The 14307-nt window shown below is 39.7% G+C and overlaps 2 protein-coding genes across 5 annotated transcripts in view; one reads left to right on the forward strand and one right to left on the reverse strand.

Moving 5' to 3' along the window:
* The window catches only part of LOC126109526 (barH-like 1 homeobox protein), a 191094-nt gene extending 188747 nt beyond the window's left edge, over positions 1–2347 (forward strand). Inside the window, exon 7 of the mRNA XM_049914546.1 lies at positions 2339–2347. Within this exon, the coding sequence (XP_049770503.1) occupies positions 2339–2347 (9 nt within the window). The remainder of the gene's footprint in view (positions 1–2338) is intronic.
* A 595-nt stretch (positions 2348–2942) lies between these two features.
* LOC126109737 (F-box/LRR-repeat protein 2-like) overlaps positions 2943–14307 on the reverse strand; it is a 150603-nt gene continuing 139238 nt past the window's right edge. For all 4 annotated transcript variants that reach the window (XM_049914791.1, XM_049914793.1, XM_049914790.1 and 1 more), the window contains one exon: positions 2943–3564. In XM_049914791.1, coding sequence (XP_049770748.1) covers positions 3555–3564 — 10 coding nt within the window. In that variant the 3' untranslated portion in view covers positions 2943–3554. The remainder of the gene's footprint in view (positions 3565–14307) is intronic.

Consider the following 14307-nt stretch of genomic DNA (forward strand, 5'->3'; position numbering starts at 1 on the left):
CAGCTCCTGGTCGTCAAGCCATATGTAATACTCTATTTACGCTACTTACACTCCCTCAGCTCCATAGCTACAACAGATTCGAGGTAGCTGTGATATACGTTTTTATAGAGTATAGGGCAATGTTGTCAGTCAAAATACACGAGTGTTCAATGTATTTTCCAAATACTTTAGACGTGAAAACAATGATCTTTTTCTAGAACTATCCCCAGGAATTTCACCGAATTTCCTTTCATAAGTTCATGATTTTTACAGTTGATATATAAACTATTATATTTCTGTTGTTTACTTTAAACTGTGTCATTTGGGTCTTTTTCGTGATTAATTTTGATTCATTCAGATCAAATCAGTGTTCTAAGCTGTCTAGGGTATCAATGACCCTTCAAGAAATCTGTTGTCTGGTTTCACTTTCAATGAGTACAGATGCATTATATGCAGTTAAAACAGTGTGTTGTTATATTTTTGCTGTTGTGATCTTCAGTCCTGAGACTGATGCAGCTCTCCGCGCGACTCTATCCCATGCGAGCCTCTTCATCTCCCAGTAACTACTACAACCTACATAATCTACTTAGTGTATTCATCTCTTGGTCTGCATCTGTCATTTCTACCCTCAAGCTTCCCTCCAGTACTAAATTGGTGATCCCTTGATGCCTCAGAACGTGTCTACTGACCGATCCCTTCTTCTAGTTAAGTTGCACCACAAATTCCTCTTCTCCCCAATTCTGTTCAGTACCACCTCATTAGTTACATGATCTACACATCTGATCCTCAACGTTCTTCTGTAGCATCACATTTCAAATATTCTTCTCTCGTCCTAACAAATTTCTCTTATTCAGAAACGCTTTCCTTGCCATCGCCAGTCTACATTTTATATCCTTTTTACTTCGACCATCCTCAGTTATTTTGCTCCCCAAATAGCAAAACTCCTTTACTACTTTTAAGTGTCTTATTTCCTAATCTAATTCCCTCAGCATTACCTGATTTAATTCGACTACATTCCATTATCCTCGTTCTGCTTTATGTGATGTTCATCTTAGATCCTCCCTTCGAGACCCTGTCCATTACATTCAATTGTTCTTCCAAGTCCTTTGCAGTCTCTGACAGAATTACAATGTCATCGGCGAACCTCAAAGTTTTTATTTCTTCTCCATGGATTTTAATACCAACTCCGAATTTTTCTTTTGTTTCCTTTACTGCTTGCTCAATATACAGATTGAATAACATCGGGGACAGGCTACAACCCTGTCTCACTCCCTTCCCAACCACTGCTTCCCTTTCATGCCCCTCGACTCTTATAACTGCCATCTGGTTTCTGTACAAATTGTAAATAGCCTTCCGCTCCCTGTATTTTACCCCTGCCACCTTTAGAATTTGAAAGAGATTATTCCAGTCAACATTGTCAAAAGCTTTCTCTAAGTCTACAAATGTTAGAAACGTAGGTTTGCCTTTCCTTAATCTATCATCTAAGCCAAGTCATAGGGTCAGTATTGCCTCATGTGTTCTTACATTTCTACGGAATCCAAACTGATCTTCCCCGAGGTCAGCTTCTTCCAGTTTTTCCATTCATCTGTAAAGAATTAATGTCAGTATTTTGCAACAGTGTCTTATTAAACTGATAGTTCAGTCATATTCACACTTTTCAGCACCTGCTTTCTTTAGAATTGTGTTGTCATATGTAGCGGTCAATCATTTTATAAAATAAAAACAGAAATGGGTCTGTAATGGAACCTTGTAAGGCCATGAGTGAAATAACTTTCCATCAGACAAACTATTTCCTGTGCTTTATATGTTTTAATTCTGTTAAATGTGAATGCAAGACACAACCATTCATTCCATAAATTTCTAATTTATAGAACAATATGGAATGGTAACACAGGATGTCAGGTGTAAGTGTGCTGCCTGGAGATGAAAAGGTTGACAAGGTAGTCATGGAAGGCCACTTCAAACCAATCAGAAGACCGATGGGTACTCCCAACTTAAAGCAGTGGACTACACAGTCAAACGCCTTCATAAGTTGTTTACCAAAAATTCTTGAGAGTTTTTGGACTATAAGATGAATACCATTTCTCAAGTAATTTTGTTGATGTCACATATTGTACTTTTGCCTTTCTCAAAGCTAAAGTGATTTAATGATGTGAGATTAGATTTTTCTTTGTAGTTCTAGATCGGAGCTGCAACTATTTTTCCAAATACTTTTGAAAAAACTGAAGGAACGCTTACTGGTCAGCAGTTTCATACATCTCTCTTTGAGCCTTCTTTCAATAACTGCTTCACCACTGTATACTTTGGAGAATCTGGGGAGCATTTTTTCTTAAAATGAGTGATTAATTATTATGTTTAGGGGCCCTGATATTATCATGGAACCTGTTTTATTTACTCTTGTGATTATACTATGCACTCCAGAGGTATTTAAAAAATATATATAATGCCATATTTTCTACACCTTTATATGCAGTTAAAACCTCCGTATAATGCTGATTTAAACCAAAGGAAAGGACATTATCTATGTTTCATATTCACAACGTCCTGCAGCCTTGATGTAATTGATGAACGACATAATTTGTATTTATTGACAAGGACAAGGTTGCTTGTTTTTTATATTTTTCTGGATTGTTTTCAATCTGTCCAAAGATATTTGGAAATTTGTGGTAAGTTCCTATGGGACCAAACTGCTGAGGTCATCAGTCCCTAGGCTTACACACTACTTAATCTAACTTACGCTAAGGACAAAAAACACACACACACACACACACACACACACACACACACCCAACAAAAGACTCAAACCTCCGACGGAGGGAGTTGTGCAAACCGTGGCAAGGCACCCTAGACCACATGACTACCCCGTACAGTTGTCCAAAGATAAAGCAAGCCTTAAACGAAACACGACAGGTTTTATACTAGTAATATTTTGTATATTTTATTTTTATATTAACCATATTTAATACATTTATAACAATAAACGAAACAAAGCGATCGCACACACATCACATAAACCACAGAAAACATACACATGAAACAATATCTTTGACAAAAGAATACATCACTGATATTATACAGCATGCTTAACCTCATGGTTACAAGGACATGCTGATACCCAGATAAAATTTGTGTCCTGCCTACTCGCCGAATATAGGGTGCCTAGGAAACCTACTCTCTCGGATTGTTAGACAACAATTCAAGCAAATTGTATTAATGAATGTTTATTACATTAAGATAAATGGCAATATTTAACCTTGAGAATTTTCAATGAGGTGGTGCAAGCAATGGCGACAGAAAAAAATTAAAAATCTCCTCAGTATATACAATTATACAGTTCCTAAGTCGCTGCTACAGAGCTCTTAGAATGGCTAGTCTTCAATTGGGCTATGGCCAGGCAGCACAGCGCTTATGTTCTCTTCATGTAGATGCCACTACTGTCTCGTTGTCGTCCTAGAGAGGAGTCAGTCTGTGTAGTATTTGCTGACGTTTTCTTCACAGCCTTCTCTGCTCTACTGTTTTGCCAGCATTTGACTTTACGCCAGAACAAAATTAATGGCAGATTCCCACAAAGATCTTCAAAAAAGTCTGTGAAGAAATTAAAATGAAATATTTGTAAGCACTAGGCAGTCTAACATAAAATTTTCAAAATTATGAAAACATCCCAAATCCCATGACATAATTTATAACATAAAATACTGTGTCTTATATTACTATGTATCTTCTTTAGGACTGCTGATGATGAGCATGTAGTACAACAAAACAAAAATAAAAATTAATAAAACAAGCTGCCTAGGTTTTGTCTACAAATAATATCCTTTCTCAAGAACATTACCTATGTAACCACTTACAGTAACAATATTTAAAAAAATAAATAAATAAATAAATAAATAAATAAATAAATAAATAAATAAAAAGAAAAAAGGCTTTTAAATATTTTTGATATTTCTGAAGGATCTATATGGATTTGCCACCTAATTCTGCAGATCTGTAGACTTGCAGCTGTGACACTAAGGTCAGATTCTGCAGTTGACCACAATGCCTTTGATTTATCTGTACAACTCAGAATGAACTACTGTATGCCATTCTCACGCCCCCGACCATTCACAGGGCCTGTTCCCGCCGCCTCCATCGTCAGCACCGCCGCCTCCGCACGTCCCGACGCCGACACACCTGTTCACAGCGACGCCCCACATGTCGGCACCGGCTCAGTACTCCCCTCTGGTGGCAGTGGCCCCATACTACGGTGCATTGTACACACTGCCCGCTGCAACTTCGAGAAACTCTGCCAGTCCGCCACCACTGGCGCTGCTGTCACCGAGTGCGAGGGATGAAAATAGTAGTGGCAGTGGCTGAATCTAATGCTGTCATGAAAGCAATGTGAACTGAAGCTGGTTTCCAGTGATTGTATATGAAACTGTTCTAGTGAGATTCCACAGATTTGTGCACCTGACGAGTTCTGAGAAAAGTTCCTCTGCATTTTGTCACATTTACATTATGTGGACGTATGTGTTGTTGGAATGCTAAGTGAAGTTAGCAGTGTAGTGAATAAAGACCTACATGGCTTGTTAGTTTCAAGAGTGTTAGAAAGATGGACTTGGGATTGAATGTCGTATGGTTCCGTATGTTTCTTCACCATCCATGTATTTGACAAAATTACTGTGACTATCACCTTTTAGTTTCATCAGTGAAAATATTATACCACAGTAGACTGATGCAGATGTGCCATAAAATAACTTGGAGATTATCTGACACATTTCCAAACTGTTTTCATCACAACTTTTTACTCTCATTTTACTGTGTATCTATGAACCGACTTACTCATTTGTCATACAAAATGTGCAATATGATATTGGACCAGTCAGACTGTGATATTGCGAGCAAGGTACAATGGTAAGAAATACATTATGACTGAGGTGTGACATCATGTAATAATGATAATATAATCATATATGCAGTGCAATGTCTGCAAGCAATATTATTTTATGTATCCAACACATGCAATTTGTCTGTGTAGTAGATAAACAATAGTACAATAGTCATGATACTGTGCAAAATACTGTAGCTTATAGTGTACAGTCATATACTCTGAAAACCTCTTACATGTATATGCTACAAATACTTTACAACCACCAACATATTCAATCAACATATCACACTGTCTCCAATATACTTCAAAATTACATAACTAAATTGATTTTCGTAATATCCAATAAACTCCTTTGTACTCCAGACATAAATCAGCAGCTTGTGTCAATACTGTTCCAGTACCCCACCACCTGTATTTCATTGAGATATTGAACTCTCATATAGAAAGCATCTTCAAATGTCTGATTAAATTGCAAGTAAATTAATGTGCTTTATATTTGACATTAAAGATATAAGTGACAAAAGGCTTGACATATTTAAAGTTTGCTAAAATTCACTAAGTGTTCTCATTATCAAAAAATGGATGAGTGTAGTACAGACAAGCTGCACTCCGTTTTAAGTAAAAGCTAACTTTTCTCGCATCTCAATCTTTATGTCGTCATTTCTCCTGAACTGTATGTCGTATAATGATATAAATTTGCAGGTGCATTTAGTGATATATGTGGACACTGCCTGCACACTGTGTTGTTAGGGTAGATGCAGAGTGAAAAGTCAGCCAGACAAGCTCACAACTTGCAGCAACAAAAAAGTCCTTTGTGAGAGGGTGCATGGAAACCCAGGGGAGGGGAGGGGGGGGGGGTGTTTGCAACCCTTGTTTACAGAATAAGCAGCCCTTAGCGGCTCGCCATCTCTCAACTATTCATGACGTCACCTTTCCGGCTTAGATCTTTTTTAATATGACACTTTTAAGTACTGCATCTTTTCCAGTCAGTACAAACTTTAATTTTATTAATGTATTATATACCTAATGTTTTAGAACAGTTAGTCAATTCTGAAGACTACGCCCATAGTAGCGTCAAAACCTGATCAATTTTGACCTAATATTTGTCACCGAGGGCTTATTTGTTCTAATATAAAACAACTGTATTGTATTAATGGTAATGCTAAAGGATATAGGACTACCACATGACGAAGCAAGAATCAAGGTAAGTACATGATTAAAAATTATATTTTTTCTCTTTCTTCTTTTTCGTTTTTGAACTGTATAATTACATAAACGAAAATATTGAAAAGTGAAGCAGATGTAGATTTGATGACTGAGGTGTTGGCCAAAATGAAAAATTAAAAAACTGAATAATTCCAGTTATGATTCCTAGAAAGCTACAATAAAATCCACCAAAACTTCATTAGAAGCTAGTATGGGGAGATTAGAAAATAGAGTAAAGTCCAACTTACGGCTCTAAAATCAGATTTAGAAGTTCATAAGAAACAGTAATTAATTCCAGTTACAAACAAGTAATTCAAAGATAATATCACAAAACAAACTTATTCTGCGACCAAACCTGTTGTCCTTGAAGAAAAAAATAATCAAAAATAAACTAAACAATCACAACATAAATATAGTCAGCAATTGGGATCCAATTAATGTGCATATAGTCACATACTTTGAAAATCTGTTGTGGCATATTGTATTCCTTGAGTAAAAGTATATGACAATGTAATGAGTGAGGTAAGTAAATTATTTTTGTTTTTCAATTAAGGTGTTATCAGGATGGCATTTAGGGCATTATACAGATCTTTGACGCAATGATGTATTTTGCGATTTACGTGATACTACACGTGATTAATATTGCAAGAACACATGTTAATGTAAGCACGAGATAGACACTCAAATGTGAAATTCTGGGACATTAATAACCGGTAACCACCAGAATGTTGAATGCAAGCGTTGTGCATGCATTGTGTTGTACAGGTGCCGGATGTCAGTTTGTGGGATGGAGTTCCATCCTGCTGCACTTTGTCAGTCAATCCAGGGACTGTTAATGCTGTTTGTAGGTAACGCTGGAGTTGTTGCCTGATGACGATCAATAAATGCTCTATTGGAGACAGATCTGGTGATTAAGCAGGCCAAGGCAATATCGGCACACTGCAGAGCATGTTGGGTTACAACAGCAGTATGTGGGTGAGATGTGTGTAAATAATCATTTTACTGGAAACCATAAGTCAATCATATATGCTCCTGACATAGGGACATTAATCGACTATTTACCAAGCCTGTACCACGTGCTTCTTTGAAAACTCCATACACTAATGAACATAAGACAAAAAGATGTGTGATTATACACTGAGTGTAAATGATGAACCAAGTAAGGAACACAAAAGACGATCTGAAAGTGAATGAAGTGAAAGATGATAGTACTTTCAACTACTGAGTTGATTGGCAAGACGATATGGAAATAATAACAACTTTTACACTACAAATGTCTTTATGTGTTGATCATTGAAATCTTTGCAGAACAGTGGTTGAAAAGTCAACAAAAGAGTTGGAAAGAGAGACCTGTACCAAATCTTGTAACCTTTATAATTTTATTTATGCTAGTCCAAGTTTATGAACAATGTTATCATACAAATCAATCACATGTATGTATTTTCTTTGTAAAGTTAATGAAAATCAAGTTCAAATGTCACACTTTTACAAACTATGATAAATAGTATGACCATCAGTAAAATATTTTTGTGGTAATATGATACTTCTTAGCTGATGCAAGACATGTTTTTTTTTTTTTTTTTTGTGAATTTATGGACCTATTTACATGCTTCCAAACTCGTAATGGATACTTCATTTATTATTTTATATTATTTCCTTTACATTTGAAAATCTCTGGAGACATATTCTTAACTGTTATGCAAAAGCTTATATTATCACACACTGTCTTACACAGTTTACCAGGTATTAACTGGTTACTTTATTTTCTACAAAAATAAATTATTAAGAGTATATTATAAACAAGTATTTACAATAATTACATAATAATTTGTATTTTACAAAAATTGTGCTCGTGAATTATACAATTTCTGTCGTGAATGATAGAAAGTATGGCTAAAAATCAAGTTAAGATGTAGAATTGGAAATTCTTGCTACCAGCAAGGTGGACGTGACCAGACATAGCTTATGTGTAATGTTTACTGTGCTAACAAGAGAGGATTACGCCGCATAACAAGGCTCGAGAGCCGTTATAAGCCGCAACCCTTGGACACAGCGAACATAGCGGAGTACGGTCTGTTTGTCACATAGGCATCACGTGCTGCCGTGTGAAACACACATAATGCTCAGGAGTACTGAAAATTTCTAGAACTAGTGGTGCTGGGTGCACTACCGCCTATAAAAAGGCTAGCTGCCGTAATGTTGAGGGAGTGATGTAGCAGCTGGTCAGTCAATCAGATATGGTTTAGCTGGAGTTATGATGCAGTGGGATTGTAGTGCTGTGCTGCGTAACCACGAGAGGACTTAAGACTCATTTTCATGTAGTCAACACTTAGTCTGGTGTGCCCGCCTCTGCTATATCGGGACTCAGACTCAGGGAGCTATGAGAAGTTACACTATTAAGAAGGCAGTTAGTAGACTTTGTATATAGAACTGTTTATAAAACGGATGTGCCAGGAGTGCTTCCAATGTACATATCCTCATGCAATGATTTCTGATTGCATCCAGTGAACCCTGAGATCCAAGCCGAGTTCCGTATTCTAACTCAGCCTACAGCCCTCTTTTCAGTGGAGCGAGTGCACAGAAGACAGCCCACGACCACGAGACCTCCTGCCAAGTAAGTTCTTCTTCGTGCATTCTTGCAGTCCAGTCCTTCTACTCCCTCTCAGGACTCAGTGGGACACGACAGGAAGAGAAAACTATTTGGTTTCAGGTGTGGGGTAAGGGTGGAGAATTGGCAGAAATAGAGTACAGGAATAGGCAAAGGGGCGTCAAATAGCACCAGCACAGAGCCAGAGGGTAGACGTGCCGCGTCTACGAAGAGGGTTGTCACATCGCGTCAACGCAGAGCCAAAGGGTACACACACTATGTCTACATAGTAGGTCGTTGCATCGCGCCAATGCAGAGCAAGAGGGTAGATGCACCACGTCTACGGAGAGGTTCGTCGCTTCACGCCAATGCAGCACCAGCGTCGAATCGCGCCGTCGCAGGATGAAAAGGTCGCAGGTCTGCGCTACCGCGGCAGCTGATCCATCTCGCATCGCACTCGTTGCGGGCAGATCCACGTGGTGCCATCGAGAGTGCCGAGTTCGCCGTACAGGCCACAAGAAACAACGTTAGTGAAGATGGGAAACGCTGACGCAGTAGACTCAGGTGGGAATATGCAAATAAACCTCAGTGAGAACAGATTATATTTAAGTTATAGTGAGGCCACCAAGTTAGTACCACATAAAGTGGAGGGGGACAGAGAAAAACTGTCCGACTTCATAGATAATTGTGATAACGCTTACAACTTAGTAGACCCTAGTTATAAGCTAGTATTTTTAAAGTTTATTATTGGCCAAATAACGGGCTCCACCCGCAGTAAGCTATTAGTTAGAGATCACACAGAAATTTGGTCTTATGTGAGAGCAATTTTGTTAGAAAATTATGAAAGTAAACGCACTATTGATTACTATGCCTGCACCATGTTCAATAGTAGGCAAGAAAAGGGGGAAAGTGTGGTTCAATGGGTCTCTCGCATGGATTCCATGCAATTCCATTTTCGAGAGGCAATGAAGAGGGTCATGGATGATGAAGAAATTGCGGGGTGCAATGCATCGATAGGGAAGTTAGGACGGGGCATGTTTATACAAGGGTTGTATGATGAGCGGATAAAGACAGTTATTGATTGGTGACTCCATGGCGTGTTGTGTGCACCACGACCAAATAGTGGATAGAATTGGAAGGAAAATCAGCATTGGCCATATTTTGTTGTTTTATTGTCAGCAAAATTGATTTTCAGTCACTTAGTGACCATCCTTAGTGCTATAATATAAAATTAAAATTGGTAGGCACTGGTATCAAGCTATAACCACAAGCTTGTGGTGAACCCAGTGCCTACCAATTTTAATTGTATATTACAGCACTGAGTATGGTCACTAAGTGACTGAAAATCGATTTTGCTGACAATAAAACAACAAAATATGGCAAATGCTGATTTTCCTTCCAATCCTAAAGACAGTTATACGGGCCCAAGGTGAACGGATCACCCTGTCCAAAGCTATTAATTTAGCAGCTACCGAGGAGTGTGCAATAACCTCGGAAAGAGATAAGTGCCACGTAGCAACTGTAGCCTGGCCGGAGAAAAGAATTAGCATGAAATGTTTTAACAGCGGGAAAGAAGGGCACATATAGCAAGAGTGCAGCAAAAAGTATACTGTCCAGAAGACAGACACTGTAAAGGAGATTCCCCAAACGACAGAACGTAGTCGGCTGCCCATAAAAGAAAGGGATGATGATGATTTCAAAGGGACTGGATCGTGGGCACAGTGTCCCCAACCAGTATGATGTACGGCATGTAATCTGACGGGACACTTGCCCCTGTGTACTAGAGCAAAGCCAGTGACATGCTTCACGTGTCACCGAACGGGACACTATGCTCGTGATTGTCGTGAAAGTAAGTGGGCTAACATACACAGGAAAAATGTGCAGGGAAACAAGCAGCGGGCATAACACTGCAGTTCCATTACGCTGCGTCAGGAATCATATGAGCTGCTGACCGCACGGGGAAAAATGATTATATATGCGTACAGAGCAAGGATGTGAAAGGGTCTGAAACAAAGTTACTGATGGATAGTGGTGCCCATACTAACCTTATACAGTCCAAGGTTCTGAAGGAAAACGTGCAGTGGGATCCTAGAAGGGCGGTAATGATAAAAAGCATCGTCAACCAAGAATCAGGACAGAGGGTCCTGCGTCAGTACGTTTCAGCAACGGTGAGGGAAGCAACTGGGTCACACAGTTCCAAGTAGTGAATGAGTGTATTGAGTTGCCATTTGATGGGTTACTGGGACGGGAGTTCGTGGACAAAAATAAAGCGGTGTTGGATTATGACCATAGAAGAATGCAGGTACGAGGCGAATGGATAGCGTTGTGAGAAGAATGCAAAGAAGCCACCATCAATAGATTAATGGTACAAAATGATGGAAACGGGAAGACTTTAAGAGCAAGTTACGCAGCTGTAACGAGGTTTGGAAAGAAGCCGGCCAAGGTCACCCCGCACAGAAACAGTCGCCGCAACGCAAATGAATGACAGAGGCCCATTCCATGTAGATAACGAGGGTATTGGTCAAGACAAATACACAGCGAGGGGCGTCAGCTGGCCGCCGCCTGTGCCGTCCCAAGAGGGTTGTACAAAACCAAAGGAAAATGAAACTAAGCAAAGTAAATGGCCACACAGAAGAGCAAAGAATCAATGTAAGGTCACGACGAGTAGGAGTGACATGTCTCCAGCCCCGAAGGACTCTGAAGAAATAAGAATCGGGCCGCAAGAAGAAAGATTTATAAAAGTTTGCGTGACACGAAAACTAGGGAGTGAAGCAGTAATTCCGAAACAAGAGATTAGACAGGTATTAGCGGAACGAGTTCCGCCACCGAGCAGTTGTAAAATCCTACGTGCACCGCATGGAAAGAAAGGCAGAAGAAAACCGTGGTAGTGCTTGTTGAAAGAAAATGTGTGTAGAGCACTTAAACCAAGAAGAGCAAGAAGACATAAAGGAGTTGTGTTTGGTGACGTGCTCACCTACACCACTGTAGTCAAACACCAGATTCCATTAGTACCTGAAGCAGAAGGGACAGTCATAAATCAGAGGCCTTACCGAATCCCCCAAGCACAGCAGGAAGCACTGAAAAAGGAAATAAACGGCATGCTGGATGACGGCACAACATCACCGAGTACCAGTCCATTGAACTTCCCCCTGTTATTACTACCGAAGAAGCTAGATGCCAGTGGCACACAAAAGTGGAGAGTGGTTATCGATTATTGGAAATTAAATGATACGTCGTTGAATATGGTCTACCCACTGCTCGGAATTGATGAAATACTAGATAGCCTAGGGAAGGCAAAGTATTTCTCAACCCTAGATCTTGCAAAAGGGTACTATCAAGTCCTGATAGACAAACGGGATCGATAAAAGACGGCATTTAGCACACCTACAGGCCATTATGAATACAATAGGATGGTGATGGGCCTGAAGACGGCTCCATCCACATTCCAACGGTTAACCCTCCTAATACCCAGGCCGTAATTTTATGTAAAATGTACCTTATTTCCTATTCCTAAAAATTATGAAATATTCAGACTTTTCCTGAATTAAGTAATGGGTTCATAATATATTAATATAACTTTTTGAAAATATTTAGTTTTTCAGAAAATCAAGAGAGAACCACTGAATACCACTGGGGTTAAATGCAACCCCATTTCTCTCTTGCAGTATTATTACCCAATAATGCTGCATTGAATCCGTAACTGTTGCTGCATTTCCTTTGTTTTATTCTCGTAAAGTGTGATTGTTGCCAATACTTTATAAGCCGACAGTTATTTGTCCCATACAAGTGGACACTACTATTGCGCATTTTGCATCTAGTGGAAAATGTCTCGTCACCTTTCCGAAGACGAAGTGCTTGAAATATTACTGCACGATAATCCTCTACCTGGAGAATCAAATAGTGATATCAGCAATATAGTTTCTGATGTCTCATGCAACGATGGTGGGTGCGTCACTTGAGGAAGTATTTGATCACTTACTGAAAGAACCCTAAACTTGCAAGTTGACAAATGTGAATTCCTAAGGACGGAAGTTATGTTTTTGTGGCACGTTTTGACAGTAGAAGGTCTGGAATCCGATCCCACTAAAGTAGCAGGAATAGGAAAGTATCGGCGACCAAGGACAACTGCTGACTTCAAAAGTTATCTGGGCATGATCGGATACTAACGAAGATTTTTGAGCAACTTTAGCAAAATTGCGAAACCCCTACACGAACTATTAAAGAAAGGAGTTCCATATGTTTGGGTGGAAGCGCAGGGAGAGGCGCTTCAAACATTGGAAGAGACATTAACCAAGCCAGCGATACTACAGTGTCCAGACTTCACTAAAGAGTTTTCATTAACGAGTGATGCCAGTAAGTACACGTTAGGGGCATATTTGAGTCAAGGTCCAATGGGAAAGGATTTATCAATTGCATACATATCACGTACTCTCAAGGAGGGAGAGCTGAATTACAGTACAATAGAGCGAGAGTTGCTTGCCATAGTATGGGCAGGTATTTCCGACCTTATCTCTTTGGAAGGAAGTTCAAGATACTCACGGACCATAAACCACTGATGTAGCTAGGTAACATTACGGATCCATCATCAAGATTAATGAAGCTTCGGTTAAAGTTGGAAAAATATGATTACCAAATCTTATATAAGGAAGGAAAGCAAAATCGCGTGGCCGGTGCGCTATCATGCATTCGGAGTGTACAAGATGGCGACAAACACAACAGGTTACAAAGAGGGACACAAACGAGACTGACAGGCAAGAAGATAAGTGAGGGGACACTGCAACTAAGACCACAATCAAGGACTCTAATAGCAATGAGATAACTGAGACAGAGGTGACAGCTGAGATGCAGACCTCTAAGAGACAGCTGACGCAACAGAGATACGCGGAGGCAGTAACACATCCAAGATAAACAAAGACAATGTTCTGAGTGCAGAGGATAAATTGCACATCTCCCATAGTAGGCCATCAAGGAATGGGAAGGACGTATGAACGAATAAAACAGTACTATACATGGCCGGTTACGAAAGCAGACAGAGGGAAGTTCATAAGGACATGCAAAAGTTGCCAAAAGAACAAGATCACACAAGCTAAGACTAAGCAACCACTAGAGCTAACTCCAACGCTAGAATTTATATTTGAGCGCCGTGATATCGATATAGTAGGTCCATTACCTAGCCTGGGCACAAATATATTTTGTGCTTTTTAAGACTCTCACAAAGTTAGTAATAGCTGAACCAATAGCTCAGCAAGACGCAGATACGCTTCCACGAAAATTGGCGGAAAGCATTATTTTAAAATTTGGGATCCCGACAGCTCTGTTGAGTGACATGGGGAGCAATTTCATAGGTGATACCATGAAACGAGTCTGCAAATTACTGAGAATAGAGAAAATACAAATGACAGCGTACCATCCGCAGTCCAATGGAGTGCTAGAATGTACACACCGTACCCTGACGGAGATGCTGCGACACAATATGAACCAGGACCAGACAGGTTGGGACAGATGGGTTGCATTCACATGTTTTGTGTACAGTACTACTACTCATAGCACCAAGGGATGCACACCGTTCGAATTTTTCTTTGGCAGGAAGCACAATTTGCCGGGATGGCTACAAAAGAAACCAGCAAACATAATCTACAATTATGACGATTAAGTGACAGAGATTCGA

The sequence above is a fragment of the Schistocerca cancellata genome, chromosome 12, assembly GCF_023864275.1.
Source record: "Schistocerca cancellata isolate TAMUIC-IGC-003103 chromosome 12, iqSchCanc2.1, whole genome shotgun sequence".
NCBI classification, from domain to species: Eukaryota; Metazoa; Arthropoda; class Insecta; order Orthoptera; family Acrididae; genus Schistocerca; species Schistocerca cancellata.